Raw genomic sequence first — 15,951 nt, forward strand, 5'->3', positions numbered from 1 at the left:
ATATATATAGATCTATATATAGCCAAGTGAACAACAAAAATGTACCCATTAGTGCTCAAGTTTAGAATTTGCTTTAATTAGAAAAAAGGAGGGGGAGAGAGCATTAAAACAAACAGAAACCACCCGAAGCAGTCATTTAGTAAGAACACCATGGTCCTAAAATACCAAATAAAAGAGGATCTAGAACAGTCATCAGCCAGCTCTGTGCCCTGGACCCCTCAGGGCACAAGAAGCCTGCAAATCTGTTTGAGGTGTAGATGGAAGGAATACTATGTCTTGGGTGCATTTGTACTCTTTGTATTTCTAAGTAGGAGCTCTTAGGACAGATACATTATAAATACATTTAAAAGTTCCTGTGGCTTTTGGTCACCGTATGTTTTCTTTTTTCCTCTTTTTTAAAAAAAGATTTATTTATTTTAGAGAGAGCGAGCAAGCTGGGGTTGGGGGAGGGTAGCAGAGGGAGAGGGAGGGAGAATTCTTGCAGACTCTGAGCTAAGTGCAGAGCTCTTCACGGGCTCAATCTCAGGATCCTGAGATCACGATCTGAGCCGTCAAGAGTCGACTGCTAATGGACTGAGCCATCCAGGTGCCCCCCACTGTTCATCTTCTTAATCAGCAGACAAGTAGTGCACAAAAGGGACCGATGTTAAAAGGAATCCTACTCAGAAGGGTTGGGAACACTGATCTGAAAAACATATTCTTTGATATTTATCCAGGCCATCGTGGGGCAAATGAGAAAGTAATGAGATTTAATCTATAGGCAGAATGTTCCTAAGAAGCAGTCTGAGTGAAGGAGGGGACGAGGGCCAGTGGCTGGAACGAAGAGAGGTCTTTTATTAGGGATTTTTAAACTCTTTGATAAAACCAGCCCACATCCAGAACACCCTACAGGTCATGACCCACAACCCTCATCCATACCAATTTCAATAACCAAAGCAGAATTCTCATCTTGAGATAGAAACTGAACTCATCTTGACTATTCATGATACACCCTGATTTACTATTCCATATGTTGTTTTTAAAATGCTCATTTGGGGGGGCGCCTGGGTGGCTCAGTGGGTTAAAGCCTCTGCCTTCGGCTCAGGTCATGGTCTCAGGGTCCTGAGATCTGCCCGCATTGGGCTCTTTGCTCAGCGGGGAGCCTGCTTCCCCCTCCTTCTCTCTGCCTGCTTCTCTGCCTACTTGTGATCTCTCTGTGTCAAATAAGTAAATAAAATCTTTTAAAAAAATGCCCATTTGGTACTGCTCAATGGATTTCACAGCCCATGGTTTGAAAAACTGATTTATAATTTTCAGAATCTGGAATATAAGTTCCATTAGGGATGTCAGTCTTTCTTAAACCACTGTTCTTCCCCACGGCCTGAAATAGTACCTGACATCCATGGCTCAACAAATGCTTGGTGAATGAACGTGTGAATGAATGAATGAAGGAAATGAAACTGACAAGGACTAATTCACACTCTATCTAGTTCATTTTCCAAGTGTGAACATGGAGGCCAAGAGAGATGCTGTGAAGCCCCCACGTCACAGAACTCAGTTAGCCCACATTGGGTCTCACACTTATCCCTCCGTCTTCAAGCCAAGCCAGCGTTTTTGTTTTGTTTTGTGTTTTTGATCACACTCTCCTGGCCTCTTTGGGGATGGATATTACGGAACAGGTTTATCATTCCAGGTGAAATCTTTCCTCCGTCAGGGGCTTTACCGCGTACGGTACCGGGTTCATCCATTCTGTCTTGGACTTGCCGGTTAGCACAGCTGTTTTCTGCTAGTGTCCTTTGCTGCGTTTTCTTTTCCTTTCAGTGAACGCCTACGGAGAGAATTTCCCAAGCCCCGTTTATGTAGAACCACTCTTCCTCTTAACATTTTTTTTAACACAGAGAAAAACGTCCCTGTTGTGTAAAACACCTTTGGTTATTTCTAGTGACTTCAGGAAATAGGAACAGGAGCCATTTAACAATCTGACATTTTTAGTTTTATGCTGTCATATTTGAAATTTTAAAAACACAGGGAAAAAAATCAGACTGGAGTTCTCTTAGCTCAGAGTCCTTCTTTTCGCCCTGTTTTATTATGCTTTTTGGTTTCTACTCTGTTATTCTCACTTCTTTTTAGGGAAGTCATGATTCTTGAAAGTTAGGCATAATTAATTGTGAAGATGTTAAACAGCAAATGTATGGTTTACAAAATAAAAATCAGAGCAGAATTGAAATTATGAAGAACTTCCTTATTCCTGCAGAGGAAATTTAAGAATGGAAGTGATTTCCTCCCTGGGGATCCCCAAATTTCTCCATGGCTGACCTTTGTTCTCTCTGTGGAGTGTCCTAGTTATTCATTTTACACTTGATTGGGGTTGGGAGGATAGGTGGTTCTGAAGTTATCAACTGAAGGGCGCCACCCTCCTTTTTATGATGAAAAAGATTTAAGGGTCAGTTCAGGAGTTTCTAGAGGAGGTGAGTAAAGCATTTGGAAATACTGATGTGTTCTACCTTTCTGATCTTTCTTCCCTCTTCCCTTCTTTTGGTGAAGTTTGGAGAGAGTGACCTTTTTGGGTGGGAAGTTGACTTCTGTTCAGGGCCCTGATCTTGAGAGGTGAGTTTCCTAAGCTCTCTGGGCCCATCTGGGTTGCAGTTCCCTTTTCTCTTTTGGCCCACCTCCCCCCCCCTCAGTCCACTTCCATTCCTCTCTAGTGGCCCTGACACTGCCCAATTAATCTCCCAGGTTCTGGTTCTTTCCCCAAATGGAGTGGGTCAAGTTTCCTCAGCTTTTTGTTCTGCTGCCTCAATGGATTGCAATTACTCGTCTCCTTTTTCTCTCCTACTGTTATACTGTTACTGCCACGGGTGAGTGTGGGAAAATTATATCCTTAAGAAATATAAAGTGTTCATGGCCTGTGCTATTGCATCTTCTTCTTTTGAAGATAATCCGTGTCAAATAGCCGGTGTCCCATACTTCCCTGGCATTGAGTCCTCAGTTTCCAACCTAAGGCAGTTTCGCCCCCTGTAGGCATTCCGGCCGCCACCACTGGAGCCGATTCTGAGGTGGATTCTGAGGTGATTCCGGTTGTCACAACTGCAGTTGGCTTTGGGGAGGGAGGGGACATGCCCCCATGCCACATGGGGTGAGGCACAGGAGAGCCCCCTCCGCAAAGAATTACCCTGCCCAGCATGCTCCTCGTGCTGTGGTTGAGAAGCCCTTTGGTTTTGGAGTTTCTTAAAAGGGGTCTTGCTTGTTTAGGATCTTACTTTGTTGTGGGGATCTCCAAATATTCCCCTGCCCCTGCTGGAACTTCGTTGCATTCGGAAACACAAGCTCCAGAGAGTAGGGACCCCAAGCACAGACGTACGAGAGGAGAAATAACTTCATCTTGTGATCTTGTTGGATAGAACCACTGAAGACATTTTGAACTCTATGTTGTATCTCTTTGTGTCTCCAGGTTTTAAAAAGGCACGCATTTCCTCTTGTGCCTAAGGAAAGCAATCCTTAGAAACTGAAGTTTTTTATTCCGACCCTGGTCCTAAAGCCCTTGTTGCCTCTTGAAAGACTGTGTAAGAGAGGTGTATACGGTTTTATTTCCTAGAGAAACTGCTAGGGCTCAATTATACTCTACCAGATTCTCTCTTGGGTAGGCCCAGTGTTAACTAAATAGCAAATACCTTAGACTCCTCCTCTGCAACGTCTTCCCTCCTAAATGCATATCTTGGGAGCAGCTGACATCATATTTTTCCCTCTGGAGTATCACTTGTGCGGCACCCCCCCCCCCCATAAAGGCCTGGTGCTTTTGGCTCTGAACACACTTTGTAACATTAAGGTATATGACCTCCAAATGTAACAATCTTTGTATAGATTATGTCTGAGACAGAAGTTGTATTTCTTTAGAAAAATGTCATTTCATGTGTTTTTTTTTAAATTTTATTAAAAAATTTTTAAGATTTTCTTTATAACAGAGATAGCGAGGGAACACAAGCACGGGGGAGCTGGAGAGGGAGCCTGATATGGGGCTCGATCCCAGGCACCCCTTATTTAAAAAAATTTTTTTTAAAAATTTTATGTCTGTTTTCAATAGAAAAACCTGTGTAGGGACACCTGGGTGGCTCAGTTGGTTAAGCAGCTGCCTTCGGCTCAGGTCATGATCCCGGCGTCCTGGGATCGAGTCCCACATCGGGCTCCTTGCTCATCAGGCAGCCTGCTTCTCCCTCTGCCTCTGCCTGCCATTCTGTCTGCCTGTGCTTGCTCTCTCTCCCTCTCTCTCTCTGACAAATAAATAAATAAAATCTTAAAAAAAAAAAACAACAACAACAAACAAACCTGTGTAGGTGAAAGCAGTGAAGTGAGAATGAGATATAAAACAAAAAGTTCAAGATATAAGGTAGGCAGTGAAGGGAGACAGCGTTCTTACTCCAGCTCAACTGTGTACTTTCCTGTAATTGATTTATTCAGAGAGGGCTAATGAGTGTCTGTGTACCCATTACCGAGCTGGCCTGAAGATGCAGGATCGGAACACAGTGCTAAGGTCACAGGTTGCCCAGGCCATCAGGCTGTGTTCTAAGTACAGTCGACATTACAGAGTGTTATACTCGGAGCAGGGCCTGGGCATGGATGGGATCCAGGAAAAGCCTCCAAGAGCAGGAGGCACTTAAAACTGATTTATTGAAATGAACGGGACTTGGAAATAAGGAGAGGGTTTCCAGAAGAAAATAACATGTGCAGAGAAAATAAAAAAAAGAGAGAGAGAGAGAGAGCATGGCCAGTGGAGGTTGTTGTACAACATTGTGAATGTTGTTCACGCCACTGAATTGTATGCTTAAAAATGGGTTAGGATGGCAACTTTTATGTTGTATATTTAACCACACAAAAAATTAAATGGGCAAAAAATGTATGGGAGGCACTTTATTTTACTTTTTGAATTAATGCATTACTTAAAAAAAAAAAAAAGGCATGTCTTTGTAGGAACTGCAGCTTGGAAGATGTGGTGAGTGTTGGGTGGGTAAGGGCAGTTGGGGGGGATCGAGTAGGTAGGGAGGGCTCCAGACTGTCAAGAGCAAGAGCCTTACTGGGAAGTGGGAAGCTCTAGAAGGATTTAAGGCAAGGAGTGCTATGGTCAGAGTCCTGTCTTAGAAGTTTACTCTGGTGGCGGGGTGGTGAATGAATTGGAGGGACAGACCATGAGGGAGCTTAAGGGCAAGAATTTGAGCAAGAAATTGCCAGAGCCCGAATCAAGGCAGGAGTGGTGAGTTTGGAGGGGAGGCTTGAAGTAGATGCCTGGGGGAATGAGATGAGACCGTATCTCAGCAGTAAGAAAAATCCGGGGTGGTGTTATAGGAGAGGAGATGCCAGACCAGGTTTGGTGCTGATGCCTTTTAGACATCATATGACATCATGATTGACAGCTGTCATGTTGAAGATGCAGGGGAGAGGCCGATGATGCCAGGTGACAGGGGAGTGAAGAGAGATGGCAGATGAAGGGGGCCTATGAGCCATGCTTCATGGAAGAGGAGACAGGAGGTAACTGGGAAGGCTTATAGCATATGGAAAAGTGGGGCAATCACACATCCTTACTGAAAACCTAATACCTGCCCACTCTTCATGTTCACAGTCCTTTACACTGCTCCACAGAAACCTGGAGAGTCAGGTGGTAATGTGTGTGTGTTGTTTTTTAAATATGTAATGGGTTTTGGGGGTCCGGGGCGGGGCTCAGTTTCTTAGGGCTGCCATACATAACAAAGTACTCCAAATTGAGTCACTTCAAACAACAGACATGTGTTCTGTCTCTGTTCTGGAGGCTCGAAGTCCAAAATGAAGATGTTCCTGGGGCCGTGCTCCTTCTGTAGGGAAATCCTTCCTTGCCTCATCTAGCTTCTGGCGGTTGCTGGCAATCCCAGCCTTCTGTGCCTTCTGCTGTATCCCTCCAGTCTGTCTCAATGATCATGGGGAGTGGTCCTTGGGCTTCTGCGTGCCTGTGTGTCCATGTTGTTCTCTCTGGGTTTCTGTGTCTACATTTCCTTCTTCTTTATAAGGACGCATTGGGTTAGGGCCCACCCTAATTTACTGTGATTTCATCTTGACTATATTTGCAAAAGCCTGTTTCCAAATAAAAAACACATTCGCAGGTCCTGGGGGTTAGGAAATGAAATGTGTCTTTTTGGGGGACACAAGTCAACCTACGGAGCCATCTAATTTCAAAGTTCCTGGCTTTAGCTACTCTTGAAAAAAAATCTCCAACCCCAATTTCCTCATCTTGAATAAAGTGTTTAAATAAAATGATGCAAAATTTTTTCAGATCTGAAACTTTATGAAAATGGCTAAAAAGTTTTTGAATGATAGTTACAGAATTCTTGAGGAGAAAAGTTAGTTGGTCTTAATTGGGTCAAGGGTCAAAGGTGAATGGAAGGGCAGTGTTTGGGTGGGTGCTCCAGGGTGGGGTGGGACGGGCTGCAGACATAGCCCGGGGCAGAAGGTTGCTCACCAAATCCTAATCGTGCCTTCATTGTCATTGTCGGTTCAAAATTTGTATTTAAAAATAAAAGGCTTTTTTGCTTCTTTCTCCAGTTGAAATTTTTGGGAGGATATGTCAAGTAGGTGGGTATGCATGGATAGGGAAGAGAAACTCGGTTTGAGTAAATCTTTAATTGGTACATCAGTTCAAAGAAAGCATTATGAAATGCTTTGTTCTTGGCACCATGAGTATTAGCAAGATGAGAAGATGATGATGGGACATCAGGACTTTATAGTCTGGACCTAGGGACGTGGTCAAGACCGAACTCTTTCTCCATTCTTCCTTGTTCTTCCCCACCACGCTTGCTCACCACACACATTTCCGCTGCTGCCAAAGACCGAAGCACTTCGTTTTCCTCCAATTACCAACAAGGTCTCAGAAGCATGGGATATTATATTTCATCTCTTCCAAGGCACTGTGGATTTTAGGATGTACCATTAGAGTATTTGTTCATTAAGGGGAAAAATTGCTACGAGTTAAAAGCCTAAGAGACACTGATTTAATTCTGCTTAAAATTTTGTATGCTTATTAACACTCTTTTCGATTTATTCAGACATAGGTGTTGACCATAACCCTCCCGTCCATGTATTTTTTTAAGAGTAAACCAAGTTACAGTTTTCCTGAAACACCTTCTCATGCATTGCCTAGCTTACTGGAATTGCTTTTCTGCTGGGAATAATCCGTGTCTTGCTTTATTTTCCTCACACAAAATGTTGTGAGGCAGACTTTCTTGAACGAGAGGCCTGTGATGAGAGGTCTGTGATGTTCTCAGTTGCTGACACCCATTTTGCAAATTTTGAAGCAAGTTTCCCGGTGACAGCTATGCCACAAGGACTGCTTAATTGATTGGCTGTTCTTGAGTTCCCAGTTGTAAATGTAAAGGAAAAAACTGTCTTAGGATTGATGGGGCATGAATCCGAGATCTGTGTTCATCTTCCCTGTCACTCCACTGGCAGTGGGCCTCTCACCTGGGCTCCTCGCCATTCCTGGCAGTTGGTGGGCTCTAGGCTTGCTCTCCACTACAGAACTCTTCAGGGGGAGACAGGCAGACTCTGCACATCTACAGAAATTAAGGAGGTGACTAAAATAGTAACAACCAGAAGGAACAAATTATCCCCAATCTCGGGTCACTTAGGCTCTGTAATGGTATCTGTGACCTCCAGCTGGGGTCCACACGTGTTCTTACACCCTCGGGGGATGTTGGAAGCCCCTGGAGACGAGGCCCCAGCCCTCTGCTTCCAGTTTGTCCTTTGTCCTCCCTGCCCCCTGGAATTTCTCTAAAAAAAGTGAAGGAGCAAGAGTTTGGAGTCAGAAAACCTGCATTTTTTCTTTTTTTAAAAGATTTTTATTTATTTATTTGACAGAGAGAGATCACAAGCAGTCAGAGAGGCAGGCAGAGAGAGAGGAGGAAGCAGGCTCCCCACCGAGCAGAGAGCCCGATGCGGGGCTCGATCCCAGGACCCTGAGACCAAGACCTGAGCCGAAGGCAGCGGCCCAACCCACTGAGCCACCTAGGCGCCCCGGAAAACCTGCATTTTTAATCTCACCTGTGATTCTGGGCAGATTACTAACCTCAGGGTCACACTTTCCTGGTGGGGATAAATCGTAGTGCTTTCATCAGGTGTTGGTTGTAAGATGTTTTTTTCAAAATGAGATAATGTGAATCTCCCTGGTTGGTGGATTAGATCTCAGTAAATATTGATCATATGTTGTCCCTCTTTGCCATTTTTGAAAAACAGTTTTCCATCAGATTCTGAGGAGAACTATTAAAATTAATGATTGAATAAGAATTTTTTTTTGTAGTACTTACGGTTTTAAGTAATTATATGTTAAAATGTTCCTGTTTCCCAACTTGTGTTGTGAATGAGAAGCTAGTATTTTTTTTTTTTCTCCTAAAGCCAGACTCTGCCTCTACAATAAATATTGCACTCTTCCTGAACATAGGGGGAAATTGGATAATATCTAGAAAAACTTCTAAGGCTCCAAGTTTGGAGAGACTGTACATTTGGAAGAGAAGAGATTGCTTTTGACCTACTCTGCCAGGTTCTTTTCCTTTGTACAGAGTCTGGTTTTTTGTTTTTTTTTTAAAGATCTTATTTATTTGATACAGATCAGAAGTAGGCAGAGCAGCAGGCAGAGAGAGGGGGAAGCAGGCTCCCTGCTGAGCAGAGAGCCTGATGTGGGGCTCTATCCCAGGACCCTGGGATCATGACCTGAGCCAAAGGCAGAGGCTTAACCCACTGAGCCACCCAGGTGCCCCCCTTTGTACAGAGTCTTAAGTATGATTGCTTCTAGGTCTCTTACAGGTGTGAGCTTCAGCCCCTACTCTTGTCTTCATCTGTCCTTTGGAAATCAATGATTTTAAGTATATACTTCCAAATCGAGGGGTCTCAGTTCAAAATTGTAACCCCACCATGCATTCAGGTGTGTTACTGTGGGCAAGTTGCTTATCCTCTATAAGCTTCAGTTTCCTCCTTTGGAACTGGCAGAGTTCTGCATCACAGAAGTGGTGTATGTAAGTGATGTAATGTGTTTGGACCACTTAGTTCAGATTTGTATATTATACATAGAATGTACTCTGGTGGTGCTGACTGTGGTTATTCATAATTCTCTTAAGTCGTTACTGTTATGTTTTTGCTGTTTTGCCAGTGATTTTGATATCTGCCTTTTTTGTTCTTCCTTTGTGTTCCTTAATTTTTCATCCCCCCCCCCACCCTGTATGATTACCCTAAAACAAACCACACCTTAAAATTGAATTTTGATAATTTGCTGCCACCTACAGGCTGATATGGAAAAAAGCAGAACCTGTAATTACTAATGATTGGGAATATAAAATCCCAAGGTTATCTTGAAGTCCTGAAGCCAGGCGTGGACAACTACATGACCCCCTTTTCTGAGACATTTGTTTTCCCTGGGAGCCTAACTAAATACTTGGATAGTAGCAGAATCCCCCGAGATTGTTTCTGGAATTGGGCAGCTGTGCATAAAGCGTTATTAGTAATTAGATACTACATTTTCCCCCTTAAGCAGATTTACAAACTAGTATTTATTAAAAAACATGAAGGAGCCTTTGTTTTTTAAGGTATTGTTTAGCACCAGAGTTTTTTGGGGACTTTTTTTTTTTTTTTTTGAGTCCTGTTCTGGTTGGAGACTGGAGAAGTCTGAACAATACCTTAAAAATAAAGATGTTTCTAATTAACTCTGTTGTGGTTCTTACTGCATTGTCTTATATGATTGCTACCATATACTCCCATCTTCAGTCTCATACAGTCTTGTCACATAATCTGGCACAGGGGATATGTTTGCAAGCACACACGGGCCCTTCTCAGTGATTTCTGACGGTACATACCTTATCCACAGTTTGATTTGGCTGGAGTTGGAGTATGTGGGATCCAATGGCAGTGAGCAGGGGGTAGGTCCAGTAAGGCCTGGGTGCTAAACAATGGGGAATTTTGTCTGGAAAACAACAGGGAACCAACCACGAAAGGATTGTAAGCCGGACAGTGACATGATCAGATTTCTATCACAGAATTCTCTTGGGCAGTCTGAAGATATTTTAGAGGGGGCCTACAGAAGCAATTAGTCGTTGAGCTTTTCCGTCTACGGATTGTACCTGTCACACATGGTCTGTGCATTAAAAAGCTTAATCATATTCTGTTTCCACCTCCAGTTCGTGTTTTTTTTTTTTTTGAATTCTCTTATTTGTATTACTTTTATTCCTTAAAGTATTAAAAAAATTTTTTGGTACCCCCTTATACTTTGCACTCAACATTTGGGGGGCTGCTCATGGACCTGTTGCATGGGTGGCTGGGGAGATGAGAGGGGAGAGTTGTTGAGGATCAAATGCCTCCTTGGCCACTCAGAGAAGTTCTTAAGTTCTTCCTGTAGGACTCCTAGTGGTTGGCTCCATGCCAGGGGAATGGCTGTACCTATAGTATATAAAAATAAAGATATATATATATATATTTTAAAGATTTTATTTATTTATTTGACAGACAGATCACAAGTAGGCAGAGAGGCAGGCAGAAAGAGAGTGGGAAGCAGGCTCACTGCTGAGCAGAGAGCCCGATGTGGAACTTGATCCCAGGACTCTGAGACCATGACCTGAGCCGAAGGCGCCCCTCTTTTTTTTTTTTAGCTACAGGAAGGTGTTTCCTACCTCCACTAACAATGGAAAGAACTGTAATAAACTTTATTTTTAATTTTTTAAAATAAAATTTCTGTAGGTGTTGAGTTTGTTCAGTTCTTGACTAGATTAAGTGCTGGATTTGGTTAGCAGAGGAAGCTAGAGACATTTACAAACCCCTTTCCTTGTTAGTGTGAATTACTAGTCCTGCTGATTTACTAGGTTAGCATTAAAAGCCCTGGCAAGATCCCATTTACAGCCTCCTCTGACTCTTCCGCTTTGTAGTAACTATATTGTGACTGAGCAAAAGAACAGAAGCTACGCCATTGCTGCATTTTCCGAATTCATACTTGGCAGAATATATAATTGGGTAGTTTTTTAGTGGTAGCTCAGACTTTTGTCCTTACAGGAAGAGCCAGGCCATTTGAAGGTACAGAAAGTTGATGTGTGGGTCCAGTCTAATTGTTTTATTCTCGTGGGGGCGGTGGAGGAGCCTAAAGGAGAATTTTACTTTGCGTACCTTACAGACTTTTTTTTTTTTTTTTTTTTTTTAAATCTCCAACCAGGTCTGCTGAGAACAGACCCAGTCCCTGAGGAAGGAGAAGATGTTGCTGCCACGATTGGGGCCACGGAGACTCTATCAGAGGAGGAGCAAGAAGAGCTGAGAAGAGAACTTGCAAAGGTCAAGACACATTCCTTTTGGGACTTTGTGCTTCGCACTCACAACATCATTTGTGTTTCTCAGGCACATGGTAACATCTCCTCCTCTGTTCCAGGGGAGAGAAAGCAACATACAGTAACCTGTCCTAGAGCTCTGGCTTTGGGGAGAGGAAATAAAAGAATGTGATGTTTTCCTATGAATACAGATATCTACTGGGTGAAGTGGGTCTGAGAAGTAGACGGGAAGGAGGACACGGATGGGAAGAGCACTAGTGAACGTGACCTGGGGGGCCGCACCGGGTCTAACGCTCTTGGCTTTTCAGCTGTATCAGTGCCTGTGTTCTCCCCTTTGCTGTGCTGTGGATGTACGTGGGCTCTTCCAACCTTCTTTCCCTCCCTCCCTTTCTCTTTCTCTGTTATTCGTAAAATTAACCATTTGAAAGTGCACAATTCATGACAGTTAGTGCTTTCACAGTCTTTTGCTGCTGTCACCTCTGTGTAGTTTCAAAACGTTTCCATCACACCCACGGGAGACCTGTACTCATTAAACTGGGATCCTCATTCACCCCCCTCCCTCACCCCCTGGCAGCAATAACCTGCTTTATGCCTTGTTTTCTATGGATTTACTTCTTCTGGATATTTTATTTAAGTGCAATCATACACGTTACCTTTTGTATGTGGTGTAATGTTTTTGAGGTTCATTCTTATAGCATGTATTGTGAATTGGTACTTAACTATTTTTTAAAAAGATTTTATTTATTTATTTACTTAGAGAGAGAGAGAGAGAGAGAGACAGCACATGTGTAAACGTGATCTAGGAGAAGGGGCAGAAGGGGGAGGGAGAAGGACAAGCAGACTCTGGGCTGTGTGTGGAGCCTTCGCCAGACTTGATCCCATGACCCTGAGATCATGATTTGAGCCGAAATCAAAAGCTGGATGCTTAACTGACTGAGCCCCCCAGGTGCCCGTGGTGCTTTATTTTGAATGATAGTCCATTATATGTATCTACCACGTTTTGTTTATCTGTGTGTTGATGGAGGTTTGGGTGGTTTCCACATTTTTTCTATTGCAAATACTCAGCTAGGAACATTTGTATAAAAGTACTTGTTTGAATACCTATTTTACCTATAGACCCTTGGGTATATACCTAGAACTGGAATTGTTGCATCAAATGGTAATTCCATGTTTAACTTTTTTGGGGAGCTGTCAAACTATTTCCCACAGCAAGGATGCCATTTTTCATCCCGATCAGCGATTTCTCTACATACTTGCCAATATTTATTATTCTCTGTCTTTCTGATTATGGCCATCCTAGTGAGTGTTAAGTGGTGGTATGTCATTACAGTTTTGATTTGTATTTCCCTAGTGACCAGTGATATTGAGCATTCATGTGCTTATTAGCCATTTGTGTATCTGCTTTGGAGAAATGTCTGTTCAAATCCTTTGCCCAGTTTTTCTTTTAATTGTTTTTGTTGTTGAGATATAAGAGCTCTTTACCTATTCTGGATATTAGACACTTTTATCAGATATATGATTAGCAAATATTCTCTCCTATTCTGTATATTGTTTTTTCACTTTCTTCATAGTGTCTTAATGCACGTAAGTTTTAAATTTTGATGAAATCTAATTTTTCTTGAGTTGGTGGTGCTCTTGGTGTTATATCTAAGAATCCCATTTTCAAAGCTCAGAGCATGAAGATTTACCCTTATGTTTTCTTCTAAGATTTTTAGCTCCTATATTTAAGCCTTTGATCTGTTCAAGTTAATTTTTGTTTGTGGTTTATGGAAGACGTCCAGCTTCTTTCTTTTGCATGTGAATATTTAGTTTCCCCAGTGCGCTTTGTTGAAGATACTATCCTGAATGAATGCTCTTGGCATCCTTGTGAAAAATCAGTTGCCATCGATGTCAGGGTCTATTTCTGGACTTCGGTTCTATTACATTCATCTCTGTGTTTATCCTTTTGAGAGTACCACACCATTTTGATTATTATAGCTTTGTGGTGAGTTTTGAAATTGGGGAGTAGGAGTTCTTTACCTTTTTCTTATTTCTCTAAATTGTTATTTAGGGTCCTTTGCAATTTCTTATGAATTTTGGAATCTACTTTTCTACCCACGAAATGTGCCCTTGGGATTTAGATAGGGCTTTTATTGAATCTGTAGATTGATCTAGGGGCGTATTGGCCTCTAAGCAATATGGAGTCTTCTAGTCACTGAACATGGAATATCTTTCCATTTATTTAAGATGTCTTTAATTTTCCTTTTAGCTGTGTTTTGTTGTTTTCAGTGTACATTTCCTTACATTTATTCCTAAGTGTTTTGTCCATATGTTATGGATACTAGATACTTATCAAATATATTCTTTGTGCCATAAGGGTCATTTTTTAATATATTTTTTTTTTCATTTTTAAAATATGTGTATTTTGTATATATAGTATGTAATATATACATTGACTTAAGGAATGGTAGCTGTGATGTGCTGAGCTAGGTATGTTGGCAGCACAGTCTAACAAAAGTGGGGAATGCACTGGGCCATGTTTTGTTCAGTAAGATTGACAGTGGTCTTTCTCTCCAGCTGTCATTAGGGAAAGGGAAACTTCAGAGGAGTGTTAAGGGGTATTTATCTTTTAAGTCTGTTCTTTGGAGTATCTGATAAGTTGGAGTTGGGATAGAGGAAAGAGGTAGTGGAAAGCTAACAGTGTGCAGTGAGAATTAGCCAGTAAACTGAGAAGTGGAGCCCAAAAACCTGGGTTGAAATTCTGGTTCCTACATTGTTAGTTTGATGACTTAGGCAACTCATTTAACTTACTTGATTTTGAACCTCATGCATTCATTGTTGCCTTTTTCTTTCAGAGTCCACTTAAGTGTGACTTCCAAAACTGTTACAGGATGAGAGGTCCTGTCTGATAAGCACAGAGGGTCATCTTCATTCTGGACCTACATTCTAATTATTGCCCTCTTAAGAACTCCCTCTGGGGAGCTTGGGTGGCTCAGTTGGTTTAGCTTCTGCCTTTGGCTTATGTCATGATCCTGGTCCTGGGATTGAGCCCCGAATCAGGCCCTGGGTCAGGCTGCACATCCCGTGCTTAGCTGGGAGCCTGCTTCTCCCTCTCCCTCTGCCGCTCCCCCCAGCTTGTGCACACACACTCTCTCAAATAAATAAAAATAAAATCTTAAAAAAAAGAACTATGTTTTGTTTTGCTCGCCACTTCACTTTTGATTTATTCTTCTCTCCTTTCTTGAGTAGTATTTTTATGTTGTGTTCTGTAAAGATTTAATCAGTGAAAACAGTTTATTTAACAATGCTGTATTTTTTTTATTCATTTTTTTTTTTAATTATTTATTCGGGGAGGGAAAGAGCAGAGGGAGAGGGACAAGCAAACTCTTGTCAATGTGGGGCTCTATATAAGGACTCTGAGATCATGCATGACCTGAGCTGAAACCAAGAGTTGGACACTTAACTGACTGAGCCACCCAGTTGCCCCCATCGTATATTGATTTCAAAGGCCATGCTGTCTTTGGAATCATAGAAGTGTGAGGTTGAGGCTGAGAATATGGCTTTGCAACAAGTCACAAGAAGCATCTTTTGAAGGGTCTTGAATATTAACGACCATCCCACCCTTTTCAGCTTCCTGGGACAGAAGGTCTCTTCCGAGTGAGGTCTCTTCTCCTTGTGGGTCTGCCTCTTGCCCTCTGTTTTTCTGACTCAGGCTTTTCTTCTGCTCCTTAAGTCTTTTTCTGTTCTTCCTAGCTTCTGCATAGAGTTTTGGCCTCCTCATATATTTAAGCTTCCGTATCTCCTCATCTCACTGTGCCCTGCCTGTACTTCAGGGTTTCTTTATCCAAGTCTTTTCAGCTTCTACTTCAGTATTAGCTCAGTTTCTCAAACTGGATTCCTGAATGAGAGAGCCCGTGATTATGGAGCATCTCTTACAGCAGGCCCATCACTAGGTGGTGGCCGCTCATTGGGTTGGCTGTCCTTGGGTCAGGGGCCTTCCTCTAACTGTGCAGCTAATTAAGCCTGGTCAGTCAGCATCAAGGAGTCCACACGGGACTTCTGGGGGGCTCTCTGGCTTGATTTACTTACAGCTGTGGCTTTGGCAGGCCCTGGGATAGTCATTTCCAGTATAAACTCATACAAAATGTACAGGAAGGTTGGATTTCAATTTGACTTGGCTATGGATATTTGAGTGGAGAGTGGTTTGATTTGGTACACACATACGAATTTTGTGGGCATTCAAGTGGAAGTGTCCAGCTGGAAATACAGACCAGGGGTCAGAGAGTGGATGGCAGAATAATTTGATTATTGTCTGTGTGGAGGTTTGAGCCCTAAGCTTCCATGAGATAGCAGAGTAAGGAAGTATAGAGAGAGAGAGAGGAGAAGCCTAAGGACAACTCAAGATAGAAATACAAAGAAGAGAAAAGAGGGGTATCTGGGGGGCTCGGTTTGTTAAGCGTCTGACTCTTGATTTTGGCTCAGGTTGTGATCTCAGGGTCGTCAGATGGAATCCGTCGTCAGGCTTCACACTGGGTATTGAGCCTGCTTGAGAGTCTCTCTCTCCTTCTGCCCCCTCTCCCTACCCCCACTTGTGTGCTCTCTCTCTCTCTCTCTCTCAAAAAAAAAAAAAAGAGGGGCGCCTGGGTGGCTCAGTGGGTTAAGCCGCTGCCTTCGGCTCAGG

At 42.6% G+C, this 15,951-nt stretch overlaps 1 protein-coding gene across 5 annotated transcripts in view; it reads left to right on the forward strand.

Moving 5' to 3' along the window:
- The window catches only part of LOC111156820 (tumor protein D52), a 104,064-nt gene that overhangs the window by 70,861 nt on the left and 17,252 nt on the right, over positions 1–15,951 (forward strand). For all 5 annotated transcript variants that reach the window (XM_022517910.1, XM_022517906.1, XM_022517908.1 and 2 more), the window contains exon 2: positions 11,183–11,298. In XM_022517910.1, the coding sequence (XP_022373618.1) occupies positions 11,183–11,298 (116 nt within the window). The remainder of the gene's footprint in view (positions 1–11,182; positions 11,299–15,951) is intronic.

This window comes from Enhydra lutris, unplaced genomic scaffold (genome assembly GCF_002288905.1).
Source record: "Enhydra lutris kenyoni isolate GAN:26980312 unplaced genomic scaffold, ASM228890v2 scaffoldscaffold49, whole genome shotgun sequence".
NCBI lineage: Eukaryota > Metazoa > Chordata > Mammalia > Carnivora > Mustelidae > Enhydra > Enhydra lutris.